This window comes from Acromyrmex echinatior, chromosome 1 (assembly GCF_024713525.1).
Source record: "Acromyrmex echinatior isolate Ae372 chromosome 1, ASM2471352v2, whole genome shotgun sequence".
Classification (NCBI taxonomy): Eukaryota; Metazoa; Arthropoda; class Insecta; order Hymenoptera; family Formicidae; genus Acromyrmex; species Acromyrmex echinatior.
Window position 1 is genome coordinate 9,391,238 of NC_141852.1, and position 14,756 is coordinate 9,405,993.

The 14,756-nt window shown below is 34.8% G+C and overlaps 1 protein-coding gene across 3 annotated transcripts in view; it reads left to right on the top strand.

Annotated features, from left to right (window-relative positions):
- The window catches only part of LOC105146578 (pseudouridylate synthase RPUSD2), a 176,675-nt gene that overhangs the window by 126,821 nt on the left and 35,098 nt on the right, over positions 1-14,756 (top strand). For all 3 annotated transcript variants that reach the window (XM_011056923.2, XM_087407553.1, XM_011056922.2), the window contains one exon: positions 224-311. In XM_011056923.2, coding sequence (XP_011055225.1) covers positions 224-311 — 88 coding nt within the window. The remainder of the gene's footprint in view (positions 1-223; positions 312-14,756) is intronic.

Sequence of the window (14,756 nt, forward strand, 5' to 3'; positions counted from 1 at the left end):
CCTCATTATCACCAAGAACGACATTTATTCATTCTCATCATTTTTGAGTGTCACTACCTTTTTCAGTGTCAAAGCCCCGCTATTGTTTCATGAATCTCTATTGTTTTACGTCTTTTACGTCCGTGCATAGCGCAGTTATTCCATGTATATCGGACACCGCGAAGTTGCATGTAGCCACGGGCTGACCACTCCGGTCACTTATCTACTGCGTTCTTTGTTCCAGGCAAAATTGGAAACGAAAGCACTGAAAGCGAAGAGGCCGGGATTCACGGACGAGCGGTACAACGAGACCAGTTATTACGTGGAGCATGGTTAGTATCTTCTGTCAGACGTTTCGTATTTAATCCAACCAAGGCCGTCGCGTCTAACGCTTCGGATTAACTGACGAATTAACGTGTAGTTTCGTCGTGATCTTCGTCTTGAACTTGACAAATTGCGAGAATTGTTCGCGCGTGTCGAATTTACTCTTTCTCCAGCTCGCATTCGAGATATTGAAGTTAACGATGCTCGTCGAAAGGTTTTGACCAATGTTTCCCAATCTTCGGCGTTCGCGAAAACCACACAAAAATGCCGCAAACTGCCAAACCCTTGAACGGGATTGGTTAATTTTCGACTGTGTTGGCCTTACACTCGGGCGTGCGGGTTTCCTGGCCGCACGAGTCAAGTAATCGTGGATAATCCGTCGGATAAATACCGACCGGCGCAATAATCCGTCGGCCTTTTCGTTGATAGCTAGAATGAGATACTCGACTATTCCCTCGGAAGCCCAAAGTGCAGGATAAAGTGAATACTGTGGCGCAACAGATTTTACGAGGTACCGACGTACTCCTATGGCCATCATCGATTTCCAATCCTTTCATTATTTTCGAATTTCAAGGCAATTTAAATAAAAATATCGATTGTCCCCTTCAATGTTTTTACTTAGGTTGCCTATAAAAATTTCAAGGACGATATTTTTAGGATTTCAATTCCAATTTTCGATATTCTTGAAGACAAAGATTCTTAAAGAGTCTTTAAGGCCGGTATTTATAGTTGATTCTTATATTTTATACTGTTTTTGATCCTCTAGGGACGAATTTTGTATATGTAACATCAGGATTGCTACAAAATTGGAAATCAGGGAAATATCAGGGACTTGAAACGATCAAAGAAATCAGGGAAAATTCGAGGAATTTTGCAAAATTTTTTGTAAAATTAAAATTCTTAATTTATGAACACATTACACCTACGCAGTTTAGAAATACTACACACTAATTAAATGCAAGCAGTGTCAATAGCATTAATAGTAATTTACATTGCTGTGCTAAATAAATCAAATAATAAATTATTTGACGATTTTCAAATCAGGACGAAAATATAAGAAATTTCAAAGTGTTATTGAAAGTATTAGGGAAAAATTATGAAATTTTGTCTGAAAATAAGGGAAAAGTTATGGAATTTTGGGGTGAAGAATTTGTGACAGCCATGTATCTCTAACGTTTATTTTTAAATTAAAATAAAATTTTCGGGAAAAATTGTGATCTGTGTAGGTTACATTTAATAAAAGATAGAAATATATGTAGAAATATATGTATTGAACACTGAAATATAATACTTCTAATTGCCAGAAAGGTTATATATTGATATATATTAATAGTGTAAATATATATATATATATATTGATGTCATGATGGAAAGAAAGTAAGGTGTGCTCATATCGAGAACGCGTTTTCATATCGTTCTACACATTGTATCAGCCGCCTTTATATTTTTAGTAATATGATAGTTTAATTTGTCGCCGCAAAATGGCGGTCGCTAAAACAAAATCTTACTCAGCTGTTCAGAAATGTTTGTATGAGTAGATCTTTTTTTTCATCATAATCGATAAATTTGCGCATTTTTTTTAGCAAAAACAGTGAAAAGAATGTTTCTCTAACAAGATGATGCCGTGTCTAGATGGCTAAGTGTACCCTCTAAAACTTTTAGAGTGAATTGTCCCTTTTGAAGAATGAAATCTTATAACACTTTTAAAGATTGAAAATTGAGCCATTCTTTTTTAAGGCTGGCTTAATTTCACTTTTTAAAGTAAGATTTCTTCAAAGAATGTAGAGAGTATTCTTAAGACGTCGTGAACTAATCACAGAGTCATATTAGCATTTTAAAACATTACTTAAATCGGATTTAAAATAAGAACCGTTTATGAATACGGTCTAACAATAAGTAGTATTTCAAATTTTATGATCATTAGTTTCCCAAGTATTTATTGCGAGGTAACACAGGAGTTTTCTGACAGGTCATATATCTAAAATTCAAATCGAATGACATAACATAAAAAAGACACGCTTATTTTAATCTTTCAATCATGCAAAGGCGCCTCGTCACTCAAAGAAAAGCCTCAAAAGACTGGGCCTTCGCCGCGTGCGCTCTGATAACGACTCTTGTCGAACGATATAGTAGAACATTCTTTTGTAGAACAAAACTGTCGCGTCGCATATAAACTCCCGCCACATTGGAGATATACGTGGCAGTTAAGTCAATTGACTTGGCTACAACTGCCTGCTGGTTTATCGTGTGCCAATACGTCCCGCGATCGGAATATCCGGAACGCCCGATGGACTCTCCGCAGCCTCTCTGTATTCTCGCTTCGCATCGTATCCGCGGTATTATCCGACATCGCCGTGGATCGCCTGGTGGGCAACACTCGCGAGCTCATTATCGTCGGCAGCCGACAGTCGTGATAACGTGACGACGTGTCGCAGGCATGGATGTGAGGAAAACGGAATCCGAAAGCGCGCTGTGGAAATGAAGAAGCGACTAGGGAATAATTAAATTACCGTTTCAACGAGAGGGAGACTTATCTGTTCATCGTGCGCTCGATAATCAATGTGAGTGGATATCCCCGTAGAGAGACGTCACTATTCCATTTCTATCCAGCACAAACTGCGACGTTTTTCCAGCTTTAATTTTTTCGCTTTTATAGGCTCTAGAATGCTCTAGAAAAAAAATTTAACCCTTCGGTGTGTTAACGTTATGAGAACGACGCACTTGATTTAATATGACGTATATACCTAATATTCAATTCGATTGGTCTTTCATCATAAGTTTTTAATTAATTTGTATTGTATATTAAAGTAGTTTTGTTTTAATATTCCAGTTTAATTTCTGACTTATTATTCAAGTATTCTGCCAAATAAGATAAACGTCTCAGATCGGATATGTATCTATGTTCAGATATTTACACAAAATTTTATATATATATATTATATATATATATATATATATTTGTTTATATTATTATTAATTTCAAGTGATTTTTAAAATATAATATTATAATTTAATTTTAATCCTTAAATACAATTAAATTATTATATTTAAAGATTACAATTAAGTTATAATATTATCTTTATTATAATAAAAGATATATTGTAATAAAAGAAAATCTTTGAGATTAATAATAAATTTTGTGTTCGGACATAGGTAGGTGCATGTCCGATCACTGGGACGTTTATCTCAGTAAGATATTTGACGATTTTTATTTCTAGACTTTTATATTTGAAATTTTAATACGTGATGTTTTTGATTGACACCCATCACTAAAGTTTCTCGACTTCTATCGATTTTAAATATGACATTTAGTATTTAATTGTTAATTCGTTGGCTCTGAAGATGATGACCCAAAACTAAGGATCGAAACGTCTATTTTAGTCGAAATAAAAAATTTCTATACCTTGTTATTTTGTATCAGCTTACATCGGCTTATTATTGAAGTTTATGATCCAATTTGATTGCTCATAACTTTTATAAATATAATAGTACATTGAAAAAGATATATTAAATTTTAATATTATAAATATTTGAATAATTCTAAGTAAATATTTACTACATGTAAACATATATTTATTTAGGATAAGAACATTAATTTGATTCAACTTTCATTTTTTATTGAGTGGATATTTACTTATTGTAAGTAAATGTTTACTCACAAAAAAAATAAAATTTAGTAAATTTTTTTAATGTACCAAGCAAATGCCATGTGTGTATTTTTATTGATAAAAAAAAGTCATAAACAATGAAAAAAACACCATTGAAAAAATAAAGCTGTGTATATCCAAAGTGGCATCGAACAATTTTGCCGGGCACACAGCAACAGAGAGAATTATTCAAAGTGCACTTCATAAATGTAATGAACAAAAGTATTCTTGTAGCGCGATTGTAGTAATCTGTAAAAGATCTTTTAATTATGTCTTTATCAAATCATTGTCATAAAGCGATAGACGATACACCGTATTTTAGCTCAGCTTTTAATGCTCAGATATTCTTCTGTGCAAACCGCGATACAGCGTTGAACTTTTCCAGTAGTTCAAGTCGGCGCTTTTTTCGCCAAGCCATTGGCGCGATTAACGTATATCCAAAAGCGAGGAGAGAAAAGCGTGGCGTTTCCGTCTCCAGCGGGAACGATCATTCGGTATTGTTGGATCGAGCGATACGTGCCGTATGCCGACGTGAGCTCATTATCACGAGTTAGGTTGCCGTTCGCGATAACGACCGTTCACGGTGAGAGAAGGAGAAAGAAAGAGAGAAAGAGATGGAGAATAGATGAGGAGGAAGTCGAGGCGAGAATACGGAATTGCCGTCGGCGGAAGACGCACGAAGAAAGACCGAAAGGGAGAGAGAATGGTTGAAACGGTGCTCTCGAAGGGTGCCGGGGTGATTACAGAGACGCGAGAAAAGGGATCGATCGATCGGATATTTAGACGGGCGAATGGCAATATCGACAACCGATATCTGCTCCACATTCGAATAATAGAACCGCGCGAACGACGCACTGGGCATATCTCTCTCTCTCTCTCTCTCTCTCTCTCCTTCCCTCTACATCTCACTCTTCCCTCTCTGTGCAGCAAAACAAAGACCTATTAATGCCACTTGGAAGACAGACAGCTGCTGCATATATGCTCTTCATGTCCCTCGCGCATCTCTATTCCCCGTTACATCTTACCCTTAAATGCACCACGCTCGATCGAACCCGAAGACGTCGTACAGGATGCTTTAGATATACTCACAGGCGCAAACTCGTTGCGAAAATTAAAAATAGCGCATTGTCCACTAGGTCACAAGAGTTTTCGAGTCACGCTTTCGAGTAAAATAATTTCCCATTTTCCTTTTCCTCCCTGAAGGGAGAGGAGCTTTGGGATTAGATTTCTAAAAAAGATGCGCGAGAGTTGTAGTACGAGATTATATTTATATTTTCGAAAGGAGGACGTTAGAAGGGACGTTAGGATTTTCAGACGACGATATTATTTAGTAGTTGATTGAAACTATGAGATCCCATTCTGGAGGAGATCCCATCTTGCTCGGCGAAATGGTGGCTTTGACCGTACTCACGGTAGTGGATGGCACGTCATAACGCCACAAACGCCGGATTTGGAAGCCCTAAAATCCGAAACGTCGGCTTACCGTCGCGCGTGTGCACGACTTGCGAGTACAACGACGCGGGTTTCTACGTGATTCAAATCTAGATCCGATTCTATCCTCCGAGTTAGGAAACCCGGCGTATGTTATCGAGCCACGAAATCCTGGGTCTTGATAATTCGATCGCTAACCAGTCATCTTTTCTTCTCTTTTTCTTTCTGTCATCCGTGAGCTTTCTTCATTCATGAAGTTTCGAAGTCGTGTTTATTCACGACGAAAAATCATTCGACGAAAAATTGACCAAAGAAATTTATTGGATAAACGAATTTGGAATGAGATTCAAGATACACATTACGTTTTATTATCTTAATAATAAAATTCGGGATATCCACAACAGTGATCTTTCAATATCCTTGAAGATCCCTGGTATTATCCTGAATCTTAATGTGTCCTGAAAAACTGAAATTTCAGGACTGATTTAGAATGTTTAGTTTTCTTTCCTTAAAACAAAATTGAATCGTGAAAAAAGAAAGAAATAAGAAATACCTATTTTCTGCGCGTGCGTAAGAATTGTCAGTAACTATGAATTTTATGGTGATTTTAGATGAAACTTTAATAGCAAGTGCGATCATATTGAAAATCATTAATAATTTAATAAAGCATCAATAAATTAATTAGTGCAAATGTAAAACAAAATTTTGCATAGGTTCATTGTGTTGAATGTTCATTTTTTTTAAATATTATTTCTAAAACATTAAATAGTATTCTTCTAAATTTGTTTTTGCGTTTTAATTAATTCGTCATATATAGAATCCTTAACTTGAATACAAAACATATAATAAATCAATGAAAATTAATTAAGTAATACAAATTTAATCGACTCAGAACAATCAGGATCTTTATCTGGAATTATTCTTGAATTGATTAAGCAGATATCGCTGGACACTTTGAAATTATCATATTCATATTGTGAATCGTCACTGCGATTCGTTAAAAAATCATGACATCGAGTAATCGCTTTATCTACTACACAACGGAAACTTTTTGAGAAACATTGTACCTCCTTGCGTCACTCTGCCAACAAACGTCGCTCTAATTGGTTATGAAGACACTCCTTACTGCTTTGAGCCCGCCCCGAAGACAAATCTTGGCACTCGCCAACGTTCTTCACGAAGGTAGAATATGCTGGCAGCCCTTCGCGACTGCGAGAACATGAGCTTCTTCGACGCCTACCTGCTCACTAAAAGCTCTTGCGATTTTCTACAGTCCTATCTGGCTGACGTTGGAGGCTCTCGAGTTGGAGGACGGTTAACGTGACATATATCATCTCTGAAATTAATTTCGTTATATCATATTCAAGGTTGGGAAAGTTACTTTACAAATTAATTATGAGTTACTTTTCATTATGGAAATTGAGCAGTAAATTCGGATATTTTATTTTTTTGTATTATATTTTATCATTTGCTCTAATTTTGTATTACTTTTCGTACTCAATTTCTATAATAAACATATATAAAGTACCCTAAAGCGTAACTTATAAATAACTTATAAAGTAACTTTGCCAACCTTGTATATATTAACGACGTGCAATTTTTTTTGTTTCAAACATAGTTTTCTCAATATTTCCTTCTAACTTACCTAGTTTCTCAACTTCCTTTTAACGTAATTTATTTAGACAATGAAATTAAAGTGCTATGAGCCAAGATTTTAATGCTAGTTGAATATTAACTAAAGCGAATAATTCGATTAAACGCATATTAAAATCATTGTCCACTGATTTAATCTATGTAAAAGTAAAAATAAAATGCAAATATTTCGAATATTAAAATATAGATTTTATTTAACAGCACAATAAAATGTATTGAGGATTTCATGGTTTAATTCGTTTTTATATTTATATTAAACACATATTTATACGTCATGTTTAATTTGCGTACGACGGCTTTAATGTGCACCATTATGCGTTGAATGAGCATCCAATTGAATTCGCTATAAGTTACAAAAAGAGTGTTACTAAATGATTAATTTATTTAATTAATATAATAAATCGTTTTATAGACAGCTTTGTTAAGTTAAAAAGGTGACTCTTCTATGTATGATTGTACATATTATATCTAATTATTCGTTGACTCTCCTGAGAAAGTGACACATCTATTTCATTCGCTCATCTATTCAATTTATTTTACAATATTGGATCTCGACGTTGCGCCGCACGGGACGGAAGAATTCGATGATGGATATCGGAAATTAACGTGAGCGATGCTCGGCTGAATCGCTTAATTGATTAATTAACGAAGCAGCAGAAATGAAATTCTAAAACGTGAGAGGGGAACGTGTCGAGAGACGACGCTTACGAAGATACGATACGGCGCGATGTGACTCGAGATTTTGTGTAACTCGCAATGTAATATACTTGAAGGAAGATAGTAACTGTAATAGAAGTCAGGCTGCCGTCGAATCGAGATATAGGACCATAAGTTTGCTCGGGTGTTTTACGAGCTTCCTTATACTTTGATGCCTGCGAACTTTCCCAATCGCGGAAAAATAGGAAAAGGGAACAGTAAATGGAATGTGTACGTTATTTCTATAGCAGTAAATTTTTCTTTTCTGGACTATGAATTGATATACAAATATTATTCTAAATTAGTCATGTATATATTAGGTGTTGGAATTAATTCGTAGCGTTTTTAATGAAAGAATGTTATTTATTTCACATGAGCATTAAAAAATACATTAATGAAAGTACTTCCCATCACTTGTAAAACGCTACGAATTAATTCCAACACCTAATATAATTCTACTAGAGATCTCTATTTGAAAAAGGAAAAAAAAAATAAAAACAGGAAGTTTCCCCTTTCGAAGGAAAGGCACCTGCGAGAGGTCGTCGTATTAGAAGCAACCTGATTCATATTCATATATATATATGTACTTCTCGCATCTTGTTCTGCATATTTAATTCATGTAGAACTAACGAAAACAACCTGTGCGTGACGAAGAATTTGTCGAACTTCGCAACCGCGTGGCTTGTGTTGGTTTACGGTAGTTCGTGCTTCATCCTGTACTTAGCGGAGGACAAACAGAGATCGTGTGCACGATATATCAAACGTCAGCCTAAGCTAGATCCTGTACGTTGATTGACTAAGTATAACGATGAACTACTTGGCCGTAATGATTCGCTTATAGATCCTTACGTGGCGTAATCGTTAGATCGACTCATTGAACGACAGATTTAGAACACGATTAAATGTCTGGGCAATGTAGTGCGCGTAAAAAAGAAAAAAAAATCGGTCGTTATTCTACATATTCTACACGGCTGACGTTTTAAAATCTACAGAGCTTCGCGCACTCAGCGGCTGTACTATAATGGCTGAATGTTATTCCGGGAATGTCATGATTTAAAAAATGGCAGTTGACAAGCTTTTTGATCAACCAGAGAACGGACGTTAACGAGCGAACGCGTTAATGGCACAACGTATTTTTTATTTCATTCACCGGTCGATATTACTCGTGATATATCAGGCAGCGCGGAATTTCCCATTTCGGCAAAAATAACACATGATTGTTTATTGCGGCGGAGAATCATTATGCAAGATCTGTTGAAAGATAAACACTCGTGGTTGGTCCGTAACGGTATATTACTCCTCTGTAAGTAGTAATGCTCGATCGGAGGCCAGCCCGTGTGCTAGAAAATTCTGCGCGCACTGACATCGCAATGATTAAAGATACGATTAAACATGTATAATATTATACGTATTTTTTAACAAAATATTATGAAAAACAAGAATATTATGGAAAATTATAGGTTTTTTAATACTGTATTTGAAAGTAATATAAAAAAATTTGACGGCGATTTAGAATCTGAATAAAAAAATTATTTCTACGAGAAGTAGACATATTTAAAAAAAAAAATAATTAAGAGAAAATTTCTATTCAAAACTATTGTATTGTTATATTCAATACTACCAAATTTTTATTAAAAATAAATAAAAATAAATATTGAACTGTTTTATATAACGTAACATTTATTTTTATATAAAAAGTATAAATTTCCAATTTCAGTCATTTTTTGTAGAGATTATACCTAATATCTTTAATATTTTCGATCAAAAATTTTAATGACTCTTCTTGTTTTGATTTTCCTACGGTAGTGATGATTTGTCGTGAGTGAAAATTGGCGTGTATTATTATTTTTCTTATAAGCGTGCAAATCTCGTCCTGCCATCGCGGAAAACGTGCGTCGATCTCGCGATTAATTTTTACAATGCCTTATTATCCGGTTTCACTACGATAAATTCTCCCTGTATCTCCACGTCTTACACACCGCAATTCACATTCACTCGTCTAATCTTATCTCCGTGCGAATTATACATACCCGCTTGTAGACGGTAATACAAGCTCCGAATTTACTGGCGAACGTCGGCGGAGTATCGAGATTACACGAAATTCGCGTGCAGTGCGATGATCCGCGGGACAACACACATTGAGCATTGTGCGCGCGTCTTGCATACAGCGTGACCATAAATTCGCACAAGTGCTCTCGCGATAACGTCTCAGTCACGAAAATGTACGATATTGAACGGTACATTTAAAAAAGAATTTTTCGAAGAGATATGCAAAACTAATTGATTGATGCTCAATCAAATTCTTGTTATGTAGTGTAGAATATAATTTATAATGAAAAGATAAAAATTTAATTTATGATGGAATGATAAAAATTTAATTTATGATAGAATAAAAATTGAGAATAATCGGAATTGAGTTCTCACAGATTTATTTATATCTACGATATGTAAATATAAATACGGAGCGTATAGACTTATTACTGTCTTCCCTTTGATGATCTCACCGTAGATATGATTCCATTTCTTACACCTATACACTGATAGATATTAAAGAAGCAATGATATTAAAGAATCCAATCTCTTGAGTTAAATAACATTTCGTTATTTTTAATTTGATGAGTATTAAAATGTAAATCCATCTATTTCCGTGATAGAATTACTTAGTTCCAAAGTAAATAACGTTTATATTAACGTATATTTTTAGTAAATAGTAAACTAAGTTTGAGTCAAATTTAATACATTTTTTAAATTAAATTCTTTAACTCCATTGTTTTAGTTAAATTAATGACATTGAGTAGAATGTCGTTGAGTAGAAGTAATGACAACCTATATAGAAATTGAGAAAATAATTACTCAAAAATAACTCAAATTGCACATAAGTTGACATTATGAATTTAACAGTGTAGTGATTCTCAAGTAAAAGTCTGGACACCCGAGACAAATGTGATAGTAATATTTGACTCTTTATTGCAGAGTATATAAACTTCCATAAACTTTACGTAGTCTCCGCCTTCTGCAACGCCGCCATATTTGTCTTGAAAAGACTACTTTACTTGAGAGTCTCTAGACACTAAAAGTATCATTGCTCACCGTGGAATCATTTCATCCTTGTTATTTATCAAAATAAAAACTATGATCGCGAGAGCGTTATAAACATTATTTTAAATGAAACGCACGCCAAGAGACTGGCAGAAAAAATTAACAGTATTCATTTGAATTAGGGATCATTTTCAATCCTAGCATTTAGCGTGCTGCTATATTCTAAATGATCTTATACGGTTCTCTTATTTTCCTACAGTATTATAGAAACACGTCCCGTTCAATGGACTTGATACGTCACGCAGATCCTGTATGCGTATTTGCGATCACCCTGTGTGTATGTCGGATATATAATATTCTCTGTAGGCATCGCATTTCACCCGCGAGGACAATCCTAGTTGCTCCTGTATACCCATATAGAGATACGCATGTTATGCGAAATGAATAGCTGATGGTTTTTAGCTCGATGATTGAGGACAGAGCAGTTAAGGATTTGGGATGATAAAATATTTATATGCATATATATATATATATATATATATATATATGTATGTATATATATATATATATATATATATATATGCACACGAAATACACACACTTCTCGAAAATATGCGAAGCGAAGCTCTCCCTCTCCTTCTTATGTGGAAGGCGAAACGCGCCAGGGAGTTATGAATTATACATGTACGGGTGAAGATCGATACGGTATTTCGAGAGTGGGATCGCGACCGGTTTAAATCATATTTTATTATCGCCGTTTGTTCGAATGTATGGATATCAGGAAATAAAATGTAACGGATTGATGTGTATAACAAGATGGCCGATTTCCGAGAGATATTAAACGCACGAATCCATGGTATACGAGAAGTAAGCAAGTAAATCAATATGTGTGCCTGATGGGTGCAAAATTTATATAGGTAACTTGATTAGCAAAAGGAAAAAGTGGAAGAATTGTACGATATTTAAAGATAAGAAAATTCTTCGATGTGGGCGTACAGTTAAAGCGCGGAATACGAGCATGGATTGTACTCTAATTTCAAGATTGTTTCTGTTTACATGTATAGATTTCGTGCGCACACATTTTACAACCCGTGGCGATGGATTTTTGCGACTGTGTTACGTATATACGTCAAGTTTACCATACATTTACATATCGTGCGTAACGCCATTAAAGATTTTTCCGGTCGTAAAATGGTATTTACAGTCTCCTCCAGAAAACTCGGTGTCAAATATTTAGTGATATCCACAGTACACGCTCCTAGTACACCGCCCATGAATTTCACAGAGACGTGCGATTATTTTCGCTGGATTTCTCCCGCGGGACCTTCTCCTGCACTGCTGAGGTCCTCTTCGATCCTGTTTCGTCCGACCGTGAATTATATCCGATAGTAGATAAATAAATGAAATCTCTATCCAGAAATAAATAGATATACTCAATTAATTATTAAATTACTTAAATTAAAGTGCTCTTGAAATATCACTGTTATGTTAATATTGTAAATAAAAAAGCGATAGTATTTTCCGAGAAGAGAGTAAAATACTCGTTTTTTCACAACTTTTGAGAAATCTTCAATTTGTATAATTCGATTAATTCTTCATTACTCTCGTGGAGTATCCAAAATAATCTGATTTAAGTAAATTTTCCAAATATATAAATAATATAATATACATATTTAGCGCAATTTTTTTCACAATTAAACAAAATTTTGTTGTATTTATTTTTATCTAAAAGAAAGAATGGTTTTGAGGTACAGTAGAAAATTTGTATTACATTTAACATATTTCGTATGTCCTAAATAGTCCACTCAAATTTTTGTATTAATTTAACACAAGAATATGTTAGAAGGTAACATAAATATTATGTAAAAAAATTAATAACAAAGAATATAATATTGACACAATTTGTAAGCAACACAACTTTAGCAATAGCATTCTTTCCGTGTAGAATATTATTAATCTCCATTTAACCGTTTAAAGCATACATTTTTCTTTACGTAGAATTCAGTTGAAATTTGTCGGGAATTTTTTGTGGTCATTGATTACGAATCTGGTCTCAGATTTTCAAAATTCAAAATAGCGGATCGAATATGGCGGACAAAAATGTGAAAAATTTCTTGATTTTAATGAAACTTGTTACTTGGAGGTCATTGATTACGAATCTGATATCAGATTTTAGGAATTCAAAAAAACCGCGAAAACTCTCGAGTAACAAGTTTCAGTGAAATCAAACAATTTTTTGTTCTTTTGTCCTCTATATTGGATCCGCCATTTTGAATTTTTTAATTTTAACTTCAGATTCGTAATCAGAGGCCCAAAAAACTTCTCAGATTTCATTTTCGACTAATTAGCTATTCTCAGACTTCATTTTCGACTAATTAACTATTGTTGATTAGTTATTGTTGATTCACAATCACATTTATTGTTAGAAAAGGATGAATTTTTCCAGTTTGTTTATTTATAAAATACATTTCGTTAACAATAGGTATGTTTCCATGGTTTTTATAACAATTGATATTCTAAGCACTGATAATGTTCTTTTTATTGTAGTAATATGTTAGAAAAACATAAAAAAACTGAGATTAAAAAGGTGTCATATGTGAGTGCTGCAAAGGGTTAATTGTAAATCAAACAGAACAATGAAAATTGAGATATAATATTAGAATGTCAGAAATACTCGTACTCCGCGCGAGAGAGAGAGAGAGAGAGAGAGAGAGAGAAATTACATTAAAAAAAACACTAGTAATGTAAAGTTAATGATGTCACGAGAGTGTCGTGTTGTCGCGATGAGCTGTGCGCAAAGCATTTGAGCGGAGGATGAGTGAAAAGGGTCGCCGCAAAAATGCGAGTCGGGCGAGTCGAATTGCAACAGAGGGTGTTTACTCCCGTTGTAAAAGCGGTCGTGCGTATACACGAGAAAGCCGCCAGGTTGTGTGTAGGCACGATCGATAGCGAATGAAACCCAAAGCGGCCTACGACGACACCGCCATTGGTTTGCTACTCGTAAAACAAGGCGTCGTTCCAGACGGGCGGGACGTTTAGGTTCGGGGTCACCCCTCGAGCCCTCCATAACCCGTGAGCTGACTCACGACGAGACGTGGCTTCGTTTCTACCCTGACTTTCTGAGAGCACAGCTTGATGTGGTCGATAATCGATATCAGGAATCACTCTCTTTTGTACAAAATTAGTAGAGTTTGAATAAAATGCAGAGTAAATGCTATTTTATTTTGGTGAAAATTTGAGATTGATTTAACTTTTAATGGCAATTCCATGTTAAACATATAGAAGTAATTACTTAATATTAATAATATTAATATTTTTAATAATATTAGAAATAAAACAATGAAGTTTGCGTTAAAAACGTTTTTATAGAAGTTAAGAAATGACGTTATTCGGGAATTTTGAAATTGATATTATAGCTCGGTTAACTATTGTATAATTTAACCTGGTTTATATTCTTTATATATTTTATTCGCCGAATATCTTGATGATTAATTTTATTAAAGTTCAACTTAAAATTAGCTAAAGTATGGAATATAAATGATATCATTAAAATGACATTGAATAATAGAAATAATCGAATAGAACGACTTTATCGATTATGGTGATTTCAATCGCGTTCTTTTACAATAAACCTCTCGAAAGACGCTCCTTTCTCAAATTACTTACGACAGACGTTTTCATTTTTCCGGCTCAGTGTTTCTCGAAAATCAACTCTCACGTACGTTGGTAGGATACAAGGGCCGAGAGGATATCTCGCCGTCGGGGAAACAGATTTCTGTGGCGAAATTCTGCGGGCGTGCCGACGGATTTTCCGTGCACAGAGTATCGACGGGAAAACCGAGAGAGCGCCGGATAATGTTACAGAGCAAAACGCGGAGAGAAACGGAGATATTGCAAAAGGGGAAAAACAAGGGGAGCAAGAAAGTATTGCGGTTGTCAAGGATAAGATGTCGAGGGGCCTCGGGAACAACCTCGATATTATCGGGG